Source organism: Aethina tumida, chromosome 3 (assembly GCF_024364675.1).
Source record: "Aethina tumida isolate Nest 87 chromosome 3, icAetTumi1.1, whole genome shotgun sequence".
Lineage (NCBI taxonomy): Eukaryota > Metazoa > Arthropoda > Insecta > Coleoptera > Nitidulidae > Aethina > Aethina tumida.
In genome coordinates, this window is record NC_065437.1 from 24908472 (window position 1) to 24934926 (window position 26455).

General features: G+C 31.5%; 2 protein-coding genes across 5 annotated transcripts in view; one reads left to right on the top strand and one right to left on the bottom strand.

Moving 5' to 3' along the window:
- Nucleotides 1-5303: 5303 nt before the first annotated feature.
- Nucleotides 5304-11851, top strand: LOC109593995 (S-adenosylmethionine synthase). 2 transcript variants are annotated; one of them, XM_020009152.2, is made up of 8 exons: nt 5304-5440; nt 6161-6238; nt 6298-6420; nt 6641-6753; nt 9175-9318; nt 10246-10464; nt 10527-10843; nt 11026-11851. In XM_020009152.2, exons 1-8 carry the CDS (start codon nt 5329-5331, stop codon nt 11141-11143), a joined length of 1224 nt encoding a protein of 407 aa, XP_019864711.1. In that variant the 5' UTR covers nt 5304-5328; the 3' UTR covers nt 11144-11851. The 2 variants fall into 2 exon arrangements, with proteins under 2 accessions (XP_019864711.1, XP_019864710.1); XM_020009151.2 differs by lacking the exon at nt 6641-6753 and adding an exon at nt 7673-7785.
- Nucleotides 11852-12661: 810 nt separating this feature from the next.
- LOC109593988 (unextended protein) overlaps nt 12662-26455 on the bottom strand; it is a 31360-nt gene continuing 17566 nt past the window's right edge. The window contains exons 4-10 of one of the 3 annotated variants that reach the window (XM_049965392.1): nt 16983-17154; nt 16591-16929; nt 16394-16531; nt 14619-14885; nt 14321-14559; nt 13878-13929; nt 13373-13511 (exon numbers count right to left, since the gene is read on the bottom strand). In XM_049965392.1, coding sequence (XP_049821349.1) covers nt 13879-13929; nt 14321-14559; nt 14619-14885; nt 16394-16531; nt 16591-16929; nt 16983-17154 — 1206 coding nt within the window. In that variant the 3' untranslated portion in view covers nt 13373-13511; nt 13878. Of the gene's footprint in view, nt 13512-13877; nt 13930-14320; nt 14560-14618; nt 14886-16393; nt 16532-16590; nt 16930-16982; nt 17155-26455 lie in introns of all 3 variants that reach the window. The other 2 variants (XM_049965391.1, XM_020009135.2) reach the window with 2 other exon arrangements.

The following is a 26455-nucleotide window of genomic DNA, read 5'->3' on the forward strand; positions in this document are numbered from 1 at the left end:
TATTGATGTTTTTATGATCACCTTCCAACTTTTAGGCGAATGTCGTCACCTAAAAATGCATTATAAAATGTCAACACAAAAAATTAATCTAATGGCAGGATTTTTTCGATTTTGAGTTATATAATTATATATTATGTATTTTTTGTGTTAACAAATGAAAATAATTGAGCTAATAGCAACAGTGTTATCTAAGATATTGCTGCAAGTTTTGCGTTAAAATTAAATATAATTGCTTCATTTTGCAAGTACTAATGAACCGATATTACTAATGCAAAAACAAATGAGATAATTGATACCAAATAAATAATATTCAAATTTTATTATTTCAGTGAGGGTTATCTAATAGTCATAGTAAATTACAATAAATTGGTTAATACCAGATCCTTTCAAATAATAGTATTATGCAATTTTTAAATATTAACATCATATAAGGAGTTAGCATTTATTTTCTAATACCTCTAAGTCTGTGATCCTTTAAAGAACTTTAGCTTCTTAATCCGGGATATAGTACCAGAAAAAAAAAACAAAATAACCACTATAAAATAATAGATGCTAAAAATAATTATTCTCATGTAAACACCCTTATCAAACGAAGTATAAATAATATATAAAAATGTAAATAAACTTCTTCAGTACTTATTCTGCTGTTTATTTTTAACTAGTATCTATTTTAAAAAATGCAGATTGAGTATTGTGAATATTTAGTTGTTGCGGTCATAGTTCTTGAAAACCTTTTGAACGTGCTTGTTATGGAAATTTGTTTAGTTATGTGCCAGTTGCAAAACACGTATAATTGTTGAAAGGGATTTTTTTTCACACTGAAAGACGTACACGCACACATGTTTTCAAACGATTGTGTGTAAAATTATTTGTTCTATCGCAAACAATGTGGTTTGAGACGTTCTAAACGTTTTGTTAACCGATATTTTTCGAATTGAATCAAGTTAAGTTTTTTTATAAATGTAACAGTTCCTGGGAACGTAACATTAAACTAGTAATTCATAGAGGTGACTCTCTTGAAAATGCGCAATTAAAAAGAATTTTTAACATTTGATGGGTTTCAAGGGGTCAAATCTGAAACAATAAATGTATCAGACAATTAAAACAATGAACATCACATTAGCCAATTCGACAACTTCAGCTAAAAACAAAATTATGGCCCATTCATTATGTTATGGTGTTATTTAACCGGTGGTGAGTCCATTGAGTGACCCGATATGAGTGGCCCGATTATTTCGTGTTGGACAGTAAGGACTTTAAGATTTATTTATGTCGTGAAAGATGTCTTCTCAAGCAGAATCCCAACCCGACATCGGCACGTGCTGATAAGAGGTAGTAATCCGATATGATTCTGTCATCAGTTTATCAAGGTTCATAATATCGGCTTTGTTCCATTAACTCGTGTCGCACTCGGGATAATGTTGATCGATAAATGTATCAATTACTAATGTAGATTAAATTATTCCTTTACATTATTTTTAATGATTTAATATCGAATAAAAAACGACATAAATTTTATTATATTGATTTAAAAAACGGGGTTTTCCCATTTTTATTATCTGCATTACATGTTAACTGTTTCTGGTAAACATTAATTATTAATTATTATTTATTTAATTTGTTAATCACGTATTAATATAAAAAAAGTTCTGAAGAAATTCTGAATAATTTGTGTATTGTGGTGAATCCTCGTAACTAGGGAATTTTGTTTTTGTATTAACATGAAAAAAATAATAATTGACGCAATGCAGCAATAAATTGTTGTTAATTGCTGTTTTGTACACTTTATCTCCAAATTGTGTAATTTAAACAAAAAAGATTTTGACATATTTATGTCTAAACAAAAACGAAAAAAAAATCAACTGATTATAGTCAATCCTCAGTTGCATGTTAATTGGGTTTGGTCAAGTGGAGCTCCAAGAAAAGGATCTATCCAAGTATCAGTTGAATAAAGGTTAGTACTATAAATTAAGAAAGTCTGCAGAAAAAATTCACATTTTTTTTTTAAGTAATGTGAAATGAAAATCACTTTTTAAATCTTATTCCCACAAATAAAATTCTACAGTACATGTAATTTTTATTGAAATAAATTTTAAATTTAATTTTATTTAACATACAGACGGAAAACAATCAAAAAATGTTACGATTCATAAAAAAAAATAAAAAAATATATTAGTTTATTAATAGTATAATTCAATTTAAGAAATAAATAATATATATAAAAATAAACAAAAAATATACTTATTTTTGTGACAATTGTAATTTAAAAATTATATAAAATGATATAAATTTTAATTAAATGAAAAGTTTTCAGTTTTAGATAAAAATATAAAAAATATTATCTATTATATTAAAAATTTGAATCGCTTACCACAATTTTACTTACTTAATTATAATTTAATTAAACATGTTAATTAATAAAATAATAATAATTATCTGTTAAATATTTTGCAATGTTTTGTCCTTATTTTTGGTCCGAAGAAAAAGAAAATAACCTCAAGTGAATAAAATATAAAAAATGTTATCTACTATACTAAAAATTGCTTAGCCCAATTTAACTTACTTAATTTTAATTAATTAAAAAGAGGGCTTTAAATGAATAAAATATAATAAGTGTTGTCTGTTACACATTTTGCAATGTTTTGCATTCATTTTTGGTCAGTACAAAGAACACAATAAGCTCAACTGAATACAAAAATGTTATCTATGATACCAAAAAATTGAATTCCTTACCCCCAGTTCGACATACTATCGTCATTTATGAACGTCACTCTTTCAATAAATTAGCATTCTATCTTAAATTTTTAAATTGCAAATTGGATATCCTAGTTATAATTAATTATTTAAGCTATATTTACGTAAAAGCAGTCCATATCATACTAAATAAAGTACACAATTATTGACAATTAAATATGATAACACTAAGTAATGTTCTCTTCGTCCTTAAAACAAAACTTAATTATTACTCAAATAAGACAATTCACATAAAATTTCATCATGCTGACTTGAAAATCTGTTTCCCAAAAACGACAATGTTAAGATAAACGTGTTAAAAACAATACCAACGAAAGAAACCGGCTGATGAAACATCCAGTTCGATGATCGCAACGCAAAGTTTCATAATTGTCAAATATTCAAAAGCGATAAGTGTCTAATGTGTATAATCTCGATCAGTGAACAACAGAAGAAACGATATTCCCCAATTTTAAGTGCAAAAGTTATATAAAAGTGGGAGTATCTTCCGGATAATCAGTTCAGTTCGCATTTTGAGTCGACAGTGCGCGAAACCTTCCCCACATTCTTCGACGTCGTCTTCGGCTTTGAATAAGATCCAACGCTGTTTCTTCCCACACTGCAGTGAGTATCTTGTTTTACTTCTATCGTGGTTTGTGTTAATAAATAGTGAAGTGTGTAAGTTTTATTTAAATTTTATCTATGTATATATTGTAAGGTAAATTGTCTGCAATGTTTTTGGAAATTACATCAGAAAAATCAAGACCTAATTAATTATTATAATTCAACCTTTTTAAATCTGATACAATCCGATAACATTTTCGTTTAAAAAATGATCTACTTAAGACATTTTATGGGAAATTTAAGTAAATAAATTTTATTTCCTTTAAAATTGCTTGTTTAGTCGTAGTTTTAAATAAGTTAATATGTAAAATGTTAAAAACAAAATTTAAATTTATGCTATTTTTTGAAAATTTGATTGTTTAAAATAAAATATAATATTCTATATTAAAGTAAAAACGCTCTCCAACTTTTATTCTATTAAATATAATTCACTGGTATCTATCCCATGCCATACTTAAAAATTATAATTAAAGTAATAATTACAAGTTCATTTAGATAATACTGACTTTATATTACTGCTGTTTTACTGATAATAACTAATGACGACAATGAAATAATTTGCAATTTATAAAAATTTGTTAACAAGAATGACCCTAACATAAATCACAGACACATAACAAACAATCTGAACTAAGAATTCCAGATATTTTTCAATATATATCACCACCAAAACAAAATGAATTCAAAGAATTAATAAATTTATCGTAGATTTAGAAACTTTTTTTTGTTCTTCTTACATAAATTTAATTAAGGCGATAACTTCTTTAATCAAAATAATTATCTATGGTGATAGCCAGAATTAGCTCAAACCTGTTTTAGGCATAACGGTTATTTAATTATAAAGGAATTTCAGGGCCTCAATTTCAACGTATAAATCAGACTTTTTTTATTATACTATCCCGAAGATTAATTTCATTTTAGACCCAATTTTGAAAAACAAACACAAACCAGTAATATAAGTAATAAATGATATATCATGATTTGAAAAATAATTGCGACTTAAGAATGAAAGACAACATCATTGAATAATTTTAATTATGACCACAATATTGTGCGAAATTTAAGCGCCGTCACATTATCAATAAACGATAAGCGGCGCCGCTAAACCTATTGATTTTCCGAATGTTGCATACCCCCGAATCTCATGGTTTACCCCAAAACAGGTTCAACCTTCGGGTGAAAGCAACAAAAGCCTTCACATCCCGTACCCATCGATCAAGAATACCCGACCACCCTTACTACAACAAACGGGTGATTCTGTGATAGTAAAAAATTCCCTCCATTTTCCGTCTCACCGAGTAAACCCATTCAGCGAATCGTTTGTTGCTCTACGTTCACGTGAACACGTCGCATGTTGCCGCTTGTTCTAATTATATCTCTGGTCGAAGGAAAAACTGAACGCGGTGCTAAAAAATAGTGATTAGCTGGCGAACTCACGTGTTTTTTATTTTAATAGATTTTGGGGATGTTTGTTTAGTTATTAGTAACTGCTGTCGTTGACTTTTCGACGATTTCACCTATTTGCGCAATATTTCTTCGCGTTGTGCATGTTACACGTTTGGACTTAATTATGAATAAACTAGGGGACGGTTTACTGACCTAGGTTTAGAGCGGGGGCTCCGTTAATGGTCACAGTCGCTAGAAATTAAAGTTCCATCCAAGTTTTGAGGTTAGGTTTGTACTTGTACAACAATGTGGGGGGTAAATACAAGTTTCTAGAACGGGAATAGGTCCTTACCTGTTTACAATAACGCGGCACAATACGGTCGACCCTTTTGCCAATTACAACAATAAAATAATACGGCGTTTATTGTGTTCCAGGTATTAATCCGCACAGTCCGACTGTCCGACTTGGCAACAGCGCGGTCCGAGGTTATAAAAATAAATTCAAGACTGTGCATCGGTCTCTTTTCCACAGTAACTAAGATCCGAGGTACAAACTTTAGTGTAGTGCTTAAAACAAGGTTCAGAATGCCAGAAACATCATTGACAAATGGATATGTAAACGGTCATATGCCGTTTGACATGGAGCACGGAAGCAACTTCCTCTTCACATCGGAGAGCGTCGGAGAGGGACATCCAGGTGAGTGATAGTTTTTTTTTTGGCCATTTGTTTGTGTGAACATGGCGCCGGCATGGTCTGGCCGCGCGTTCAACCGACCCCAAATATCGGCGATTTATTTTTGGTACGCAATGCAACGTAACATTGTGTAGCCTAAATAGAATCGTCCCAATGAATAACTGGCATCTTACGTTTCGTGTGCATGTCAACGTGAATTCGATTCGTTTCGAATTCCGTCTCCACGTGCTCCGCACGTAAATTTTGTTGCGTAGAAAATTGATAATCTGAAATAACGTGCCGTTTATCGGTTTACGGTTATGTTGCAACTACGCACCTTGTTTTGATTATTGTTTACATTCGCTCCCCAAATTTGTTTTATTGTTCCCCATTCATTGTAATTGGTCGACGCATGTAATCTTGACAGTTTGTTTACTTTGTGAATGATAAACCATATTTTAACAGTAATTTTTCTGTGGATCTTGCAACTTGGAACATATGTCGTAAAAAATATGATTAATACAGTCAGTCAATAATTAATTATTCATCATGGTTTCCCAAAAAACATGTTTTTAATGCGTTATTTGTGTTGTGTTAACAAATATCTCCAATTTTGCAAAAAGTATTTCCTAAAATGATTCAATTAATGAACATAACGTTCAAACAAATGGCCTTAATTTGTTTTAATAGTCAATCACTTGAACTTTTAACGACTTTAATTTATCCCCTATTGATTTATTTTAGATAAAATGTGCGATCAGATCAGTGACGCCATCCTGGATGCTCATCTCCGCCAAGATCCGAATGCGAAAGTCGCATGTGGTGAGTACATGGAATGTATCCCCCTGAACATCTAATTTCAATGCCCATTTGTTTCTCAGAAACTGTAACCAAAACTGGAATGATTTTACTTTGCGGTGAGATTACGTCCAAGGCTGTCGTTGATTATCAGAAAGTTGTGAGGGAAACTGTTGAACACATTGGCTACGATGACTCCTCCAAAGGTTAGTGGCAGTTGAAAATTTGTAGAGCTGATTTTACTAGTAGATAACTGTTTCGAGCTTGGCAAGTTACTCAGCTTTAGATTCTACACTGTTTTATTTATTCTTTAACTACTTCAGCATTTGTACAAAAAAAATTTTAACACTGGCGTTTGGCAATTAAAACGCAAACGTGGCCGAATTTGTTGTTTTTTCTAAATTCCGTTAAAATTGACTTAATTAGGATTCGACTGGAGAACACTCAATCTGCTGGTGGCTTTAGAACAACAATCTCCAAATATTGCAAATGGTGTTCATGAAAACAGAGAAGAGCCAGATATAGGGGCGGGTGATCAGGTATACAACAATATTCAAAATTTTGGGGGGAACATCACATCAGAATTTGCTTTATTTTATGTGCATCCTTTTTATTGAAAGCATGTGCTTCCCTTTGCCTGCCAGTATGCTTGATTTTAGATTTTAGGTTTATTTTGCATGAGTCAGTTATCTCACCAGGTGCAGATCAGCACTTATTTTATTTATATTTTGATTACGTTTGTGTTATTTATTTTGAAAAAGTGTCTGAACGACCGTCTCTGATTTATAAACTAACAATGCTAAGATAACTAATTCGCATCTTATTTTGTTATATATTTTTGCTGTTAATACAACAAAGACTTCAAGCTGTTTATTATATAAATGACGTTCTTGTTGTAGTATACCTTGCCTCAAAAGTTATATGACACAATAGAGAATAACAAATAGGAATTGCAAATTTGCTTGCGGCAGTACGATAAAAATCAGTGCCGACATTGCAATGGGAATACCATTTCTGTAGGAAGTTTTCATGATAACGTCAAATTTGTTTAACCAATATATTAGACAACCTTGACTCCAAATTATCAGACAAATTTACCAAATTTAGCAAACCTTTAAGTTCCACATGATGGTCTAAAACGTAAAGAAAAGTAAATCAGGTTATTGTTATACAAACAACTCTTACATCATTTGTTTATTTATAATTGCTCTATAAAGACCGATAATTGTGCGAAGACTTGCTATCAATGTGTTGCACATCCTTGGTTAACAACACGTATTTACGTATTTAATTTTCCCTTGATAGTTTCGGCACTGATTTTTTGGTCGTACTGGTTGCGAATTGAAATTTGTAATTGCCGTCCAAAACACCAACAGGATTTGGTGTGACCGTTGTCCGATATTTACCAATTCCTTGACAGTGAACTGATTTTAAAACGAACAATCCGGTTTTATGCAGGTTTTGATTACAAGACATGCAATGTATTATTGGCGCTGGATCAGCAGTCACCAAATATAGCGGCCGGCGTACACGAGAATCGTAATGAGGACGAAGTTGGCGCTGGCGATCAGGTGAAACATCTTTAGCGCCTAATTAAACCTCTTTTTATCTCACTTACACCTGCCTAGGGCGTCCTGGGTGACGTTTTTGTTGGTGCTGCCCCTGAACCTTCATGAACTGTTCAGTGCTTCCAACAGGAAGGTTGCTTTGGGGACGCCCCCTGTCCTCTCTGTTGTAAATATATTTCCGTTAAAGTCCCTGTCCGTCTGGTAATGGTCTATCACAAGAAAGAACGTAATTCCCAGTGTAAATACTTTTAACCGTCTTTGTGCGATTATGTTTCTGCATGATCAGCGACGTATAACAGAAGGGGCAATCTACTGTGTCTTGTTTGTTGCCGCTTAAAGTACGTACCAGTAATTATTGTACGCACCAATCTTATCGTTTTCGTTATCGCGCTTTAGGTGTCGAACACGTCGTGATTTTGTTTAAATTCGCCGCAACATCTTCTGGGAAATTTAACACTGCAATATTTTCATGCACTGGTGATCTCACCTCCTCATTATGTGTGTGGCACGTCAGACGGTACGATACTGGATGCATTTGTTGTGTCTGCGAATACGTAAAATTTCATGATTAATAATGCAGACCGGAATTGTCGGGTCGTTACGTATGAGGAAGCGTTTCTAAAAATACAACAGGCGTCAGTCACTTTCGTTTAAACGAATTAGCACCCGAAAAAATTGTATAATATGGTTGTGGGAGGTGTTTTCTTTACTTAATGATGTATAGAGTTATACTAACAAATTTAAATAACATTAGAAGTGCTCTAGTAATAGAAAATAATAAAATAAACTTCTTAAACTCGAATATAAAATCACTGTTCTTCTTACAGCCATTACGTGAACTAAAATAAATTGTTTACATATATTTGAATATAATTTAGTCGTCAAAAAAAGATAAAAACATCTAAAATAGAAAGTTGGCTGATCTTGTTTAGATATTTCAGATAAACCACAGAAACTTTTCTCATACGTTGTCATCATGGTTTCAATAACATTATGCAAAATGTTTCAAACGAGTTTTGGCTTGTTTTTGAACTAAACTAAAAATTGAGGCCAATGAGTTTGGAACAGCTTGCTTCAACAAGACAAAGTACATTGACTACTAACCAAATAATCAAATAGCATTTAGTTTCATTTGAATCATAACGCACATTGTACGTGTGAAAAGTAATAACTTATAAAAAAAAGTCGTTTGCCTTGTGAGTGTGTGTGTTTCCTTTCTATCCATATCCTCACCCCCGTATGATGTAGCGAGTGTTTTGCATAACCATGGGTAGATGTTAAGGTTTCATCAGGGTCCTATTCTTCGTTAACTGTTCATTATTGATTTCACAAGAATACGGCTCTGCGTTTATTAACGATGTCTTCAGTCTAAAACTTTTGACTCATGTTCAGGGTTTGATGTTTGGCTACGCCACAGACGAAACGGAAGAATGCATGCCCCTTACAGTAGTTTTAGCACACAGACTCAACTACAGAATTGCCGAATTGAGAAGGTCCGGTGAATTCTGGTGGGCCAGACCCGATTCCAAAACACAGGTAAATAAAGCATTAATAAATATTTTTACTATTTTTTATCACATCACACATGTTAAAAATCTTAAAATAATATTGTTAAACTGAACTCGTTTCTCGAGATTGTCATCACATAACAGACACCTACTAGAAAACTTATTTTTACATTGTAGAGATTTGATGAATAAAGTGAACATCATAGCATACATTATTTTAAACGGCGGCTTGAATAATCTTCAAGGTTGTATGAAAATGCAAAACTGCATGTTATTTTTTAATAAATATGTTTATAGTCATCTTGCGTTAATATGTGTTGAAAAATACTTCAAAAACATAATTACGTTTTGTGAAGTGTTTGAAAGCATTCGCCTGGTTAAAAATATAATTCCGAAGATATAAAGGTCGAATGTCATGTTGAAGATTAATTAAATAAATTTTAAATTCATTTTTAAGATTTGATTATTTTTACGCCAGACTGAACGCATGTACAGCGATAAGTTTTTGAGATATTTAATTTAACAAATTATATGCCAATTTCGTAATTACTATATTTCGAAACAATTTTCTAATTAACCCATTTTTATCATATATTACTAACTTCCGTTAAAAATTACGAAATTTTTTATTTTTAGAAAAAATGTACTAATTTTGTTCAATCCGAAATAATATTTTATTCTAAAATTGCCAATTTCGTAATTATATTTAAAAAGATAAAATTTCGACCCAATTAACATATTTTTATTAGTTCTTAACTTCCGGTTAATATATTTTAAACCATTTTAATTATTCAATTTTGTATCTTTTGTGTGTGAAGGTTTAAATATTTATAATTTTAGTGTTTAAAACAAAAACACCTGTGAACATATTCAACCGTATAATACGACAATTAATATTAGTTTATTTTCTGTTGCTGTAAATATTTTTTCTAAATTAATTTTTATATATTTTTAGGTCACTGCCGAATACACATTCAACCGCGGCGCCTGCATTCCACAACGAGTACACACTGTTGTTGTATCCCTGCAACACAGCGAGAAAATCAGTCTGGACGAGCTGAGAAAAGAAATCAGAGAGAAAGTCATTAAACAAGTTATTCCACCACAGTATCTTGATGAACAAACAGTCATCCACATCAACCCATGCGGGCTCTTCATTATCGGTGGACCACAGGTAAATAATGAAAGAAAAGAAGTTTTGAGTGGCCGTGACTAATGAATAATTTAATTTTTTAGAGTGATGCCGGTTTGACCGGTAGAAAGATCATCGTCGACACATACGGTGGTTGGGGTGCGCACGGTGGAGGCGCCTTCTCAGGCAAAGACTTCACCAAGGTGGACAGATCGGCGGCGTACGCTGCTCGTTGGGTTGCCAAATCTCTTGTCAAAGCCGGTCTTTGCCGAAGATGCCTCGTGCAAGTTGCCTACGCCATCGGTGTCGCCGAACCTCTTTCCATCACCGTATTCGACTACGGCACGTCCAAACTGTCGCAGAAAGAACTGTTGGCGGTAGTCAAAAACAATTTCGACTTGAGACCTGGCAAAATTGTGAAGTGAGTAATCAATACTTTATTTAAAACAGTTCGTAACGTAATTATACACGTGCCAATGATGTTTCTTAGTATTTGCTACTCTTGATGTACCATGATTAAAACAATCGACTGAGTCACAATCACAATTCAATACTTTTGACAAGTTTTATTAAATTTGTGCTAATTATTGTATTAATTTTCAGAGACTTGGATCTGAGAAAACCGATTTACCAAAAAACCAGTACGTACGGCCACTTCGGAAGAGATGGTTTCTCATGGGAAAAACCAAAGGTCCTTACCCTACCCAATCATCTAAACTGACAGCCACAACAACCTCCACCTACATCCTAAGTTAATCCTTCTCTTCTCTGTTGTAGCTCTCCTTGTTTCTGTAGATAACCTGATGGCACTCTGAACCTTGCGCCTAATGCCAACAAAATTATATGGCACACACAAATACTGTGGACGTGGTGTCGGCCAGCCAGTGCAGACCACAGTAGCTTCTAGTATGTCTAAGCCCACTAATTGAATTTGACTGGAGGCTGCTGCAAATAGTGTAGAGTGAAAGGTTCCGTTCCCGCTAGACTTGTTTTCACTCCACACCTTGTGTTGTGTTTACGAAAAAGAATCTATTTGGAAAAGAGCATTTACGAAAACACTCCGGTCTGTACCAGCTGCGCCATGGAAGAGTAGATGGGCGCATCTCCAATTTTTTTTTTCGTACATGACTGGGCATTTACTTATGCTGCCATGGAAATAAGTTTTATAGTGTAATTTTTACAGTCTAATTAATTGGAATTTTGATCGATTAGATTAGCCATGTAGATTATAGGAAATTGTATAGATTTTAAAGTAACTAATTTATTATAAATGAAGTAATGTTGTATGCAATTTGAAAAACGTCGTTGTATAGGTGTAATCCTTGAGAGAACATTTTTGTAAAATTTTTTCTTAATTCCAATCATGTACGCATTTTTTCAACAGCTTATTTGTCATTATTTTCGAAAATAAAAAGTAGCTGTTAAGAAAGTATGAGTTTTAATTCATGAAATGACAACATTATATACCTAAAAATCCTTAATCTAATTTAATACAAAACTTTATTCATTTTGAAATAAATACTTAATACTTGTAATAATTATACCTATTTTAATTAAAATAAAAAGAAAATTCATAAAAAAGTAATTAGAGAATCCATGTTAGAAAAATGTAGTTAGTAATGTCAAACTACAAATGAAATAGATTTTGAATGTATGATTAAATTTAATTTATTAATAATTATTAAATAAATATGTTCTATTATATATTTGTGTGTGTTTACGTTAACAATCAATAAACAACATTGATCTTAAGTTTAAATAAGATAATTTAAAAAGGTAGATAAAGAATTAATTTTAAATAAAAGGAACATACTTAAATATGAAGAATAAATCCAGTAGGGCACCAAACATAACTATAATTGCTCAAAATCGAATAACCATCGAATTATTTTGAGAGTGCGGACGTGCACCACCGCCCGACCGATCAGTAGGCGGCTCCATAACACACTGACTGATTTTATGGCGTGACTCACCCGGGGTTTATGTAATTACATATGCATTGCGAATATATTCGAATTAAATGCAATTTTTCAATTAAAATATCTGATTTTATATTGATAAATCTATTGCTAATATTGATTAAACATAATAAATTGAAGTTATAGTTTTAGTTGAAGATAAAGAGTGTTAATATAGGAGTTTAATCAACATTAAATCTGGAAGTTAAAATATGTGGCAATGGGAAATTACCACATAATTTAACATGAACTGTGTTTATTGCGCATAAAATAAAACTCAGTTTTCATATGAACATTTTAATAGTAATACGGCTTTAAAACAACAAGAAAATTAAAAGCACCACTATGTTTCAACAATAGTTAACAAAGGACATAAAAATATATATCTTAAAAAGGAAATAATCTCTTTAAAACTTATGACCGAATTAAAACAAAAGTACAATTCCTTATAAAAAATAGTACATAAAAATACATTTCACTGGTTTTGATACAATGCGTTTGATTGAGTATAAAAATAAAATAAATATTCTACAATTATTTAAACACTATAAAATGTGTGTATGAAAAATTTAACCAAGTATAAAAAAAGTCGATGTAATTGGTAGGAATTGCTTACGCTATACATATACAGGGATAATAAATTTGTTACTTTTTTCAAACAGCATATAACAAGTTAACATACTTTAAACATACTAATGTGCAACAAGTTCTGCTTATAGCTATGCATGTAGAAATATTTCAATAATCTAGTGGGAAGAATATGACTTTAATATTACTATTCTTCTAAAACCTAAAAAACAAAAAGTAAGTACTGTATGGTGGCCCCGTCAGTGCGGGGCCAAAAAGTTAGTGTTATGACTTCCTGGGCAGCAGAGACACTTCTTCGTCTCTAGTGTTCAGGTGGACTTCGTCCACGGGGCTAGACTTGTTGATCGAGCCGTTGATGTCGCGTGAACTTAGACGGTTCGGTGGACTGACGCTCGAATAGTGGGGCGGTGTCTTTGGGCTAGTACTGTGGGAACCACCGCCCGTCTCCAGTCTGTGGTGACTCAGGTTCTTCGACGAGCGCTTCCTGGGCGTCTGGCGGCCGCCCAGGCTCCCCCCGTCGTCTTCGTCTAGTGAATGGAGTAGCTGTCGAAAGATAAATTATTAAATCATGCTTTTTTCCATTGAAATTAAACAATGACGATGTTAGTGATTAATTAGTTTCTGAAACACCTAATGACGACAGATGTTAGTATGAAGTACACTAGGCATAGTTATTGGACAACCGAATAACATGATTAAAAATTAAATATCTAAACATCTTCCAACGTCCAATAAATGCGTAGTTTACCAAAGTTTTATGATTCGTTTTGGCCTGACGGTCAGACTCTGACATTTGATTCGTGCTTTCAAACTCCAGTCCAGTTATAAAACAAAAATTTAGTAAATTAAACTTCAACCATGTCATCAAATAAATTTTATACAAATTCGGTGCACGCAGAATTTACTCACTTTAAATCTGGGTGGACAATTTCGAATTACGGTGTTCAAAACTGTGTAAAATCTAAGAAAGTAATTAAGAATTAGGATGATTTTATCCAATGCGCATGGCAACCATGTTCAAGATAAATAGCACTAATTTGCCTATAACACAAATGTTTAAGCCAATGATTGTGTGTGTCTATATACAATTTCTTTGTGTGTTTTACACCAAGCAGATTTAATTACCGGCGTAAGGAAAGTGTCTCCGCTAAATCGAGAGCACTTGTAGACCTGCTCTGTAAAATAAAATTTAGCCACAATGAATATATGATGTATCAATTCAGTAAGGTTTGCCTGTAAACTGGTATATCCTGTTTAAATGATTATATTAATGTATTATAAATGGCTTATCAGAGTACATGACTATGAATAATTAATTTGTGTTATAGGCCGAAACTGAACGGGGTTCTTACCTTGTCAACTTCTTCATCGAAATTCTCGCCCGACTGGGCATTGTCATTGTCACGTTTCGATCTTTCCATAAGTGTGGCTCGCTTAGCCGCCAGGTACATGCTGCGCTTCACCTTCACGTACAGAACTTCCGTCGAAGCTCTCACTGTATAGTCCGGTATGAAAGTGTGACGCAGCAGCGAGTCCAAATTGAGGGATTCCAGGGAACCCATCGTTGATGGTGCCGTCGATGGGGACTCTGCTATAAAATCAACGAATTAGTGTTAATCTGTAAAGGTATTTAATTAAAGAGTAACTCACCTATTCCTACAGTTTGCACCAGAGCCTGGGTGCCGAAATATGTGAATGGGCCACCCTCAAACATCAGGTTCTCTTTACCCACAGTGACCTCCACTCTGCCTTCTAATATGATGACGAAATAGTCGACGGCCTTTCCTTGTTGATAAATGATGTTGGCTGGATCTGTTCTCCATTCTTTGTTCTTCTTGATGTGAAACACTATGTCTTGTTTCAGCAGACGTCTTAGAATCGTTTCCGAAATAACATGGGGATGGAAAGGTTCCACAGCTAAAACATATTACCATTTATAAACTCAGAAATCAATTAATAATCTTAAATTGATAACAGATGATTACACACCAACTGTGTTTTATATATTTATTTAACTTATAACAACTTTTATCTGTAAAATTGATGCTAAATTTGCTAATACTTAAATATAATAGTATTTAAATATGTATTATTATTTAGTAGTCTTCATTAGTAGTGTAGAGATGTGGTAAACAACTTAAAAGATACCATTGTGAAATTTTGGTTGCAGTATAGACGAATTATTATTTATTTTCTTAAAATATTTTCCACATGCCGTCACGTCCGGTTTGCCGAATGAGATATTTATTTTGTTTCTTAAAATAAGTTCAATATTATTTAATTTTTGAATTTTATATAAATTCTGTTGAAAACTTTCTGCTCACTTTTTTCTACAGTTTCACTTCATGCATGTATAAAATTTCAAAATAGAAAAAAAATTAGGATTAAATGGTATGGACATTTTATTGTTATTCCATTTGAAATACTTATCACTTTGTATAACATTTTATAATACTATTAATAGCTCTTGGTAAGATACTCTTTTATTGAAGGGTGTGCAAAATATTAAATTTTAAACACTACAAATGTTAATAATAGAGGCAGACATTTTAGTTAGTCATTCCAAAATTTGTTAAAAAAATTATTAAAGTAAATAATATTTTTAATTGGAAAAAAAGTTAGTTGAGTCAACGTGACAATACATTGAAAATATTTTATAAAAATAGATAGCAACACAGGGTAGCAACGGTTGTGATTATTTTAAAACTAGAAAATAACAAAGTTGTCTATTGATGTTTTAAGATGCACAAAATAAATTAATTATTATAATTTTTTGTAGTGTTATTAATGACTCTTTATAGGGTGGTCTTTGCTTAACGTTTATGATAAAAATAAACTTTGTTTTTACAGACATAGTTAGACTATCAATATATCAAAATTTTTGAAAAGTAATTAATATCTCAAAAACTATAATCATTTTATTTGCAATTGCATGTAGCATTTTAAAATCTGAAAATATAAAGTGTTCCATTGAAAATAACAAATTGATGTCAGTCCTTGCAACTGGAAATGAAATTTTGTTCAAAATAAAATATGATAGAAAAGTAGTTCAAGTAAAAGTATATAGTCATGAAAATTGCAAATCAATGCATCTAATGAATCAAATAGGATATACCCTGTATATAAACTTCATATTCAAATATTGATCCGTTCTATGTATTTCAGGGACTGTTTCCCAAAAAAAGCAATAATCGTAGAGAAAGCACAAAGTTATAACACTTAAAATAAAATATGTGTTTTCTAGAATAGAGACTATCACATATTTAGATATACACTGGGACATCTCAAAAAGTTGATGACAAATGACTTTTAGTTCAGATATTCAAATCATATGGACTAAAAAATACCTAATGATGTTTTTTATTCAAATTTATTACAACACAGTAGTTAAGTCTAGACACATCGTCTATTTCAAGAATACTCACTTGTACTCAAATATTGGTAGGCAGCCAACGTCAATTGCGGACTAATGCGGATTCTGCTGCTCTCGCCGCGTCGTTCGGCGAACACACTGAAATCTTGCCTCCTTTCAGCATTTCGTTTCCTCTTCGTGCGATTATCGGCTGAAAATGAATAAATTGTTAAATACATACAATCGATTTTAATCAATTGCGACACCCACTGAACACATCAGTCTCATCCATAATCTCGGCCTGGATCAATTCCTCAATGACGTCCTCCAATGTGATAAGTCCCACAGTTTCGTAGAACGGATCGCCTTCGCCCTCGTTATTGACACGATGTACGAAGGCCATGTGGCCCTTGTTGCCGTCCTTGAATATCTTGAACATCACGTCCAAGGTTACGTCCTCGAATACGAAATTGCACGGATTCTGGTAGAATTGGCACAGCGTCTTCAAAGGCGTGTTGTCGTCCGGATCGACGAACGCCAAATCCTTAATGTAAAGCATCGTCACGATGTTCTGGCGGTTGCCCTCATAAACGGGTACACGTGAATATCCTGAAGACAATTTTGTTAGTTCCGCGGAAAGTTGGCGGTGTTAATCTAATTACCTGACTTCATAATTTCCGATACGGTCTCGAAGTCCAACACAGCTTCGTAGTCCAGCATGAAGACATCTTCGATTTTCGTCATGACTTCGGAGACAGTTTTCTTGCGTAGTTCTAAGGCACCGCTAATAATGTTCACTTCGTCCTTGTCCAAATCGTTTTCTCCGGTTGTAACCTGAAACAGGAAGACATAATATTAACTGTTTTGGACCACCGTTTGTTTTTTTCTAAAATATGGAAAGTATATGAAAAACTTAATAGTTTCAAAATGTATTCATTGACGAGAAAAATAAGAGAACCCCTCAGAATATACCCTAATGTATACAGTGGTCGTCATAATTATAGCAACTTATGAAAATATACTAAAAATATAAGTTGCTGTTACTTGAATTGATGCCAGTGTCTATAATGTTTGTTGTTTTTTCTGTTATTATTGTGTCTAATTTTATTCATTAGAAAATTGCGTACTTTTTTTATTTGTGAATGGACAAAATAATAACTTTTCACTTTATGTCTTTTTTTTAGTTCTGTGAATTTAAATTAAAATTATTTACTAGCGGTTTTTTGCTTATTATAATTATTTAATCATAGATCGAAAAACTGTAAAAAATTACATTTCACTGTTAACAAGACCGAGAGAAACAACAAGAGATGACTAAGAGTTTACGACTAAATAAGTCAATCGTTTCCAGTATTATTTAAAAAAATAACAGAATCTGAACAAGTGGTAGCTAGGAAAAAACTTTGAAAAGTTTGAAAAACGAAACAAAATAAAAACTTGAATATTCGAATGTTAAAAAAACAATCCAATTTTATCGTCAACTAAAATTAAAGTTAATGGAGGAGACGCTCAAATTAGTTTAAGAACTGTGAGAAGTTCGTTAGTGAATGGGCGTTCGGTTAAAGATTTAAAACACTTATTTAGCCTTAAATACTTTAAATCTTTTGTCCAACCAAAAAATTTAAATTTCATTCAATTCTTGGTGTGCTATACAGAGTGGATAAAATCATTATAGTATACAATATATCTATTATATTTTAGAACATTAATAAATCAATATATAGAATAAGAATACAGTAGTTAATATATACTGTATAAAAACAACAATTTATATTATTTTAACAAATTCCATTAAATGAAGTTATGTCTAACATATTTAACTTTTAAAAAATGTTATATATATTGGCTATTATTGTGTGTATTTTAGGATAATTGGATTGACTAATTAATTGGAGGGCTATATTTTCTTCAGGATACATTTTAGAAATAATTTTTAAAGTACCTACTCCCAAATTTTGACCACATAATTTAGAACCACCTTCGAGAACCGCCATAAAAACAAGGCGCATTCGCCAAAATTGCTAGGCGCCTCGTGGTGATTCACTTTCACCACAACCGTCAAACGATACGAAACAATTGTAAACAAAAATAAAGCGCAGATACGAATACGTGGCAGTCGTTTGTTGCACGTAGATGGTGCATAAGCGAGTGTATTCCCAAACGTGCCGCACATCCTTCGGCGACAGACTTAAAAATTGCAAGGCACAGGTGCACGTTTCCGTTATTCGCAGCTCGAATCCGGTTTTGCCGTCGGTTTGTTGCGGCGCATTTGAACAGTGAAAATAAACCGGGTTTGGTGTGCAAGTTCAAGGACGCGATGGTTCACGAAACCTGACCCATTTCGACGGCGGAAGGTCCGCAAAACCGAAAGTTAGACGGGAGTCCGGGTTGGCCATGTTGTATCGATTCCCGAACTGGTTTATATCGAATCAAACCGGCCAATCTAACGGGGAGATAAATTAAGGATGAACTACATGTTTGTTACCTCCGTATTATTTATCGGCGAATCCGATTATCCACCGAGGAAAATAGATTATTAAATGGGATTATGGTGTTAGGAACGGACTAGCTCGGTTATTTCCATATTTTGGCCCAATTGGGGTCTAGTAATTAAGATAATTCCGTAATGGGCTACTATTTGGAATGAATTAACTTATTGTTTTATGGCACAATAGAGTAATTATTTAAATACCTATGTCTCCGATGAAAACATTTTTGGTGGCAAGTTTATTCGAGGCTGTTTTATGCATCAATTAAAACACATGCCTAGCCAATAATTCATATGCGGATGCGCATATCCGGACAGTTAAATAATTACGTTTTATTGTTTAAACGACTTAGGGCAATTTGTCTATAAAAATGATAGAGAATACACAATCATGATAAAACTTTATCTAACACAATGTAATTATTATAAGCTCTTCAAACAGTCGTAAAATACAGATAATAAGAATTTTTATAGGATTTATTAAAATAAACTTGTATATTTGTAGAATTTTCTTATTTATATTTAAATAAATTTAAAATATAAACATACCAGGATTATTTTTTCATAAATGTGACAAGTAACGCTTAATTAAAAGATTTTGGATCTAAAAGATTACACAGGATGGCTCAGGATGTTCTGTCTACGAAATGTCTCGAAAATGGTAGTAATATCGAAACGGAATTTAGTGGCCCTTGTATATATAAAAATGGCACCATTCTCTCTATAAATACACTTTTTTCTAAATATACCTTGACGATGTCATAACAACTGAATTTTATGTAGAATACTTTAATTTAAGTTACACCACTTTGGTTTCGTCAGTTAAGAGTGGCAATGAAATGCACTGAAGATGAACAACGTCAAGGTCCCCGTGAAACCTGTATAGCGAGGAAATTGGAAAAAGAGTATCAAAAAGTTGGAGAACTGGATTCAACATAAATAACAGGGTAACAAAATTAGGCTTTTGACCATTGCCAATTATATTCTTGTATGCACCACATACAAGTCTTTGTTTGAAAAAAAAGGGTTGATTAGGACAAATATCGTCGGTCTGGATAATTGATGGAAGCTGGAAAACCTGATGAACAGTATTTAAAGAAGCATTTGATGACTTAACTTAACGACCAATGCAGTAGCCTATCTTGAAATACCATTTCAAAGACGAGATAGATATTCAAGAAAGTTTTATGTCACCAACCATTTAATCCAGATATTTGGGAATTAATCATAAATGATCAAATATAAAATTGATCTTTTCTCACTTCCAAGAACCCATGGTTTTTCGAGGCAAAATTGACTTAAAAAATATGTAGTTTTAAAGTTAAAAACATAAATAATTTTTTTTCAGTAGTAAATATTGGATGATCAATTAAATCACCTCTAAAATAATTAATAATTATTTTTCATAGCATGTCAGTTTTGTTTATCTGCTATAATTCCTGCTAACTTGTCAAGACGTTCAATGTGATTAAATAGATTTCATTTAATAATCTAACTTATCAGTAAGAACATTATATAAAAAAAATTTCATAAAACTGGAACTACTGGATTTATGACAGTATATATAAGTCATCTAAAAATGTGAATGAGAACTAATTCTGATTACCATACATAAGGAAACATTTTCAATTATCTTTCAAGTTTTTTCGGGCCAACCTGTATAACAACATTTGAACGTGTAGAATTTTTAAGCCATTTTGTTGGTTTTGTTTTGTTAAATGCATATTATTTTACATTTACTATTGTTTTATGTTGTGGTACTAGGTGGTACTGTCTTGATTAATCCAGAAAATAATCTGCTGATAAAAAAACTCGATGCTAGTACAACTTTAAATATTTAAGTAAAACATATGAAAAAAAAAAAAATAATTCAAATATATTATTACGTGAATTTGGGTTAGTGAACGAAATTCACAAAATTATTGGTTGTGGGCGTGTTGTCTGCAGTGTATGCCAAAAAATGTTTCATTGAGCCGCACTAGACGGACATATATTTTTAAAACGTCACCGTTCTTCGTATAACTTTTGATCTGCAGTCGCGAACGCGTGAATAATCTAAAAATATTAATGTTATTCATGGCTGGGCGACAGCTTCAAAACTTCGTTCAACGTCAGAGCATATTTTATTGGGCACGTTACGTGGATCGAAGCTTGAGAGACAACATGTAGTTAAATGATTCTATTCAATTAACCTTCAAGTGCGACAACTAGATACATATTGTCGAGTCGATATTATACAGGGTGTTTCACAAATTGGTTGGTTTTGGCTCGTATGAGTATTTCCAGAGCAAAACACGTCTGTTTAATATTTAATTTGAAACACCCTGTACAATGTGCCATACATCATTAACGGGAAAAGTGGGAAATAAAAGTAACTCAAATTGAACTATAAAATTCGTTTCATGATGTATCGTATAAAAGTAATTTAATTTACTTTTATCTCTTTCCGCTCTAATTTTGGAGATTTATTTTAAATTTATCGCTGAAAGGCTCACATTACTTCAAATTAATTGATATAGCAGCAGTTTTATTGCAATGATTTATTTGTCGAATTCATATATGTATTGATGAAGAGCTTTGTTTACAGACAACGTTTGGCGTTTGTTAAAATATATTTGATTTGATTTTGATGAAAATATAAATAAATTATTTAAATTCAGTTAAAATTTGGAAATAATCACTCGACCCGTTTATATTTCGTTAAAATTTTCATTTTAAATAACTAAATATGTATCTGTACCGTTTTTCAAATTTCTTTTTATTAAACTATTAAAAAAATATATGATTTTTTAAGTTCACTAAAAATTGAGTAAACAGCAAGTTGGCAAGACAAATGAAAATGTCTAAATTTGATCTATACACATACATATACAGTAGCGTCATTATTATAGCAACATTTTAAAATATTATATGTTAGCTAAAAATCTTATTTAGATTATGTGTTAACCAAACCATAAAAAATTATTAATTTACCGAGTTGTTAATTAGAAATATTTTTTAGGTCATAGATGAATAATGTAATTTTCTCATTTAATTAAAAATAAATTATTAAAACTATTGTTATTATTTGTATTAGGTAACGATAATATTAATTGTAATTGTCATAATATTAATTGTAAATTAATGGAGTTGAAATGCAGTCTAATTCAGTTAACTAAATTTGAATATATTTATTTTAAATATAAAATATTAAATAAGCAATTTTTTAAAGAATACAAAAATTGATTGAATATCTTCATAGTAGACACAACAATAACAGAAAAAAGAATAATCATTATAGGTACTAGCATCTAATTCAAGTGGTGTAGTTCAAATTTTTGATATATTTCAATAAGTTGTTGTAATTACGGCCACTACTGTATACATATTTTTTATATTTTGATTTTTTCTACAAATAATTTAAAATCCATCGTTTATTACATTGAAACATACATTACTATGAAAAATACCATATAATTATTTTGTACTTTTTCTGTAGTTTTTAATGCTTGTGATAAAAGCTTGTTACTTGGTACAACATTCTTGAAGAAATGTATCAATTTTTGAAAACAGGACTAAAAATGAGAAAAGCCATAAATCTACATGGATTATACATTTTTATTAAAAAAAAACTATTAATGCTTCATTCTACTTTAATTAATTATCACAATAACTATAAAATTGTTTTGTTTGTATATTACGTTCATTTATTTGTATCCCATAACAAAACAAACAGGATGTTTTGAATTTTCGAATATATCCTATAAAATTATATAATTGTAACAACAATTCAGTCGCGTTTAAACATAATTTAAACTACCAAAAATAAGTGTCGTTTTTTTAATTAATTTACAACCAAAATAAACATCCGAATTAAGTTTATATTACTAATAAAAGTCGGACGCATTAAAATGTAAATGTGCAAAACGACAAAGGCAAAGCCGCCGATGTTCCCGTCAGTTTCGATTTACCGTCACAACACACCAACCCAATTTCAAGAATAGCTCATTAAATGCGAGAAACATCGATTAAAATTCGGGCCGTTTCCAAACTCTCCTGGGACACCTTACTATCGGCAGTGTTTCAACCCTTTGCACGATCGATTTTCGCCAGAAAAAAAAAATACGTGAGGGGTGCAAGTTTCGCGTGGGCATGGTCAGGGTGTGTCTGCGAAACGAACGCTAATGTTATGATAAATATTGAACTGTGGTTAAGGGCGACCAGACTATTTCAATTTAATTGGATCGAAGAGGTCGGTGGTTTAAGTAAAGACAAGAAAATTTATCAACGGAATTACAGTAAATGGATTCACAATAAAAAATTTCCATGGTAAACATACTCATATATATTTTGGCTCATATAAAATAGAAATAAATATTTCTGTAACATTTTTATTTATATATCGATTTTAATGTATATTGGCTCAAAAGATAATAAACAACTCCATAAAAATTGCATCCACAATTCATGTCCTTCAAAATGTGTGAATTTCAAATTTCACAGACAAATATTTAGAAATACTCTTCTTTTCTTCAATCTTTTTGTCCATAAGAATCGTTAAATAAAATGTCAATATTTCAGAAAAATTTAAGTACAATTTTGTCTTTTATTTAGTGCTCAATAATGACATCACTGAGTAACACAAGCACTAAACTAATCATGAAAACAAATGCATTAAGTCAGTATCCCATACATTTTTTACTTAATTTTGTTTCAATAATATCCATTTATTTTCCATTGTAGCACGTTAATAAACCCAGTTTTAGTTCAGAAATGAAAGGACAACAAAAACAAATCTATTTTGGTCGTCTCTCGTTATAAGGGGATAAGATAAATAAATAGAAGTGGTCTATCAATTTTTGCGAAGAATAATAATGCCCTTACGGGTCGCAGGCACGTTTACAACCTATAAACGTGTACACACCCGCTTTGGTTTATTCCAGTGCGATCTGGCGAATCCCGTCTATAAATAGGAATTCGAACGATTCCTCGGCCAAGAATTTATCCACATAATATTAAAAAAATATATAAGGAATCAACAGTAACCGTAGGAAAATCAACATCTTGTGCTCAATAAATATTATGTAAAAAACATTATTACATAAGTCTTAATAAATGCACTTCAACATAATTTATTTTATTGTTTAAAGTACTTTATAAATAGATTTTTTTAATTAAATCTATAGATTTGTGAATAAAGATTTATCAATCACGTTCAGATTTTATAATATTACGTTAGAAGACTACTTGAAAAATTAAATATCATCGATAATATAAATTGTGAAGACGTCATAAAATAATTAAAACAATTATTAAGATATTATGATAACACTTTTATCTATCTTTAATTGAAACAATACGTAATATTTAAATAATAGAAATAGAGAAATATTTATTTAAGTAGTGGCCATAATTATAACACCATATTAAAAAGATGAGCTGTTTACTTAGGTCTACAGTATTGGTCATAATTTCTTAGTTTTGAAAATTTATAGGGTAATATCAATATTATTAATATTCTAAAATATGATGAATATATTGTATATGTCGGAGAATTAGTATTAAGATAAATAAATAACAAACTAAGCAAAACTAACCGTGGGCCGGATAATCGAATCGCTTTTAAAAAAGTGCGTAATGATGAGTTAGTTAGAAATTGATCGTAGCGGTCCACGAACTCATTAAATATATATTAAATATACAATATTTTTATTCCATTATTTATTTAATTTATAATTCATTAAATAAATTGCGTTGTCGTTAATGTAAACGTATTAATTAATGAAAACGTTTGTGTGTATAGTAAAAACATAGACTCATTTTTAATGTAATAACGAACAAACACACTCTATTTATTATAATTTAACTGAGTGCATAAAACAATTACGCATAAAAATAGTTTGGTATTCCTCAATTTTGACCCACGGTTACAGTTCATAATTTGATAAAACCGAAATGCAAAACTCCCCAGACAAAAATTCAATTTATCACCACCTGAAGTTTGAATTTTAATTTAATTCTGAAGCCGTGAACGTGAAAACTGTCTGGAAAACTCCCACGGGGAGGCGTGCAGTAAATACACATAATAATGTTGATGTAGACGGTTTAATATTTTTGTAGTAATTGGATCGGATAAATTAAATAGGTAGATGACAACCCATAAAATATTTTCAGCCAAGACATGACGCGTGATATAAACGATAGCAATTTACACCAGTCCAATTAACGTAGAGACACACACAACTTGAGCGTCTGATCAAATACTGGCAGTAATTTCGTAACTTAATTGAATCGAACTAATCGATCACCACCTAATTTAGAGCAAAACAGTTTGATTACAAGGCAAATTGTGTTATTTTGATGAACGAGTGTACTCAGCCAAATAAAATTCCGGTCCCAATGTCAATATGTACGGGAAATGTAAAGAAAATCATGAATAAATTAAATAGTACCTCAATAACATCAGTTATCCCTCGTTATTGAAATTACAATAAAAATCAGAACAAAACTAAGCTTTCTTTACTTGATTATACTTTCCGTACATTTTCCTTTATATTTTCGTGTAATAATTTCTGGTTTGAAGGGCGGGTTTACCAAATTCTCCTTCTTTCTTTGTCACTGAGACACTATCTCAATGAGCAAGATCAGATTATTTTATACGTTCAATTTGGCCAGTAACAAACGAGTCAGACAGAAAAAAACTGAAAGCTAGGGGTTACTGTCCCTGCATTTCAATATCCTATTACTGTCTTTCCTAAACTGTGTTTCTAAAACATCAAAAAATGTTCTCTCCAATTCGTAAGCAGATGCAGAAAGCTAAATGCTATGATTTGGATGATTTTACAAATACGTTTCCTCGAGTCCCATCTAGATTACTTTTTGATTTAGGAGCTGAATCTGAACAAGCTAAACATTTTTACTAATTCACACTTAATTACTACGGTAATAAAGTGTCAGTAACTAATTACAAAAAGACCAAAAATAATTCAACACAAACACTTTAAAATAAGAAAACGTCAATTTTAATATTCTCAGACATGTAGACTAATCTCTGCACGTTCTGGTGACTAAACAATATTACATCCGTTCTTGATAATAAGAATTAAAATGATTCCCTTATCAAGAATGTGAATTTTAAAACGATTATTGCTGGTCAGTGAGAATATTTTAATTATTGATATCTCACGAAATAGTTGACCGTGCAAAGTTATTATGATTGATCAGTTCAATTCATACGAATATTTTACTGCCACATCAACCAATCTTGATGTCGCTATCGAACATGTACGACACGAATCCGATAACTAGAATATGAGTCTACCGTGTGTCATTTTTAAATTAAATGTGGACGTGACGCAAACTTAAGTTTATGGATTAACCAAACCATAAAATATTATTATTAAGTTTATGGTTTGGTTAATTAGAATTATTCTTTGGGTTTCAGATGAATAATGTAATTTTATTGTTTAATTATAAATCAATCCAACTGTACAAAGGTTGGAAATCTTACAATATTAGTTGTAATTTCAGTTAACTAAACTTAAATATATTTGTTAAAATAATATTTAATTCACCATTGTTGCTTTATACTGTATTATAAAAACTGCTACATTCTTATTGTATATGTTTTGCCTATAAATATAGCCAATTAATTTTAAAAGAGATTTT

Excerpts from the sequence above, each read along its gene's own strand:
- LOC109593995 (XM_020009152.2), top strand. The coding sequence starts at position 5,329 with ATGCCAGAAACATCATTGACAAATGGATATGTAAACGGTCATATGCCG. Across the intron at positions 6,754-9,174 it reads ATATAGGGGCGGGTGATCAG|GGTTTGATGTTTGGCTACGC; the intron begins GTATACAACAAT and ends ACTCATGTTCAG. Across the intron at positions 10,465-10,526 it reads TCATTATCGGTGGACCACAG|AGTGATGCCGGTTTGACCGG; the intron begins GTAAATAATGAA and ends TTAATTTTTTAG.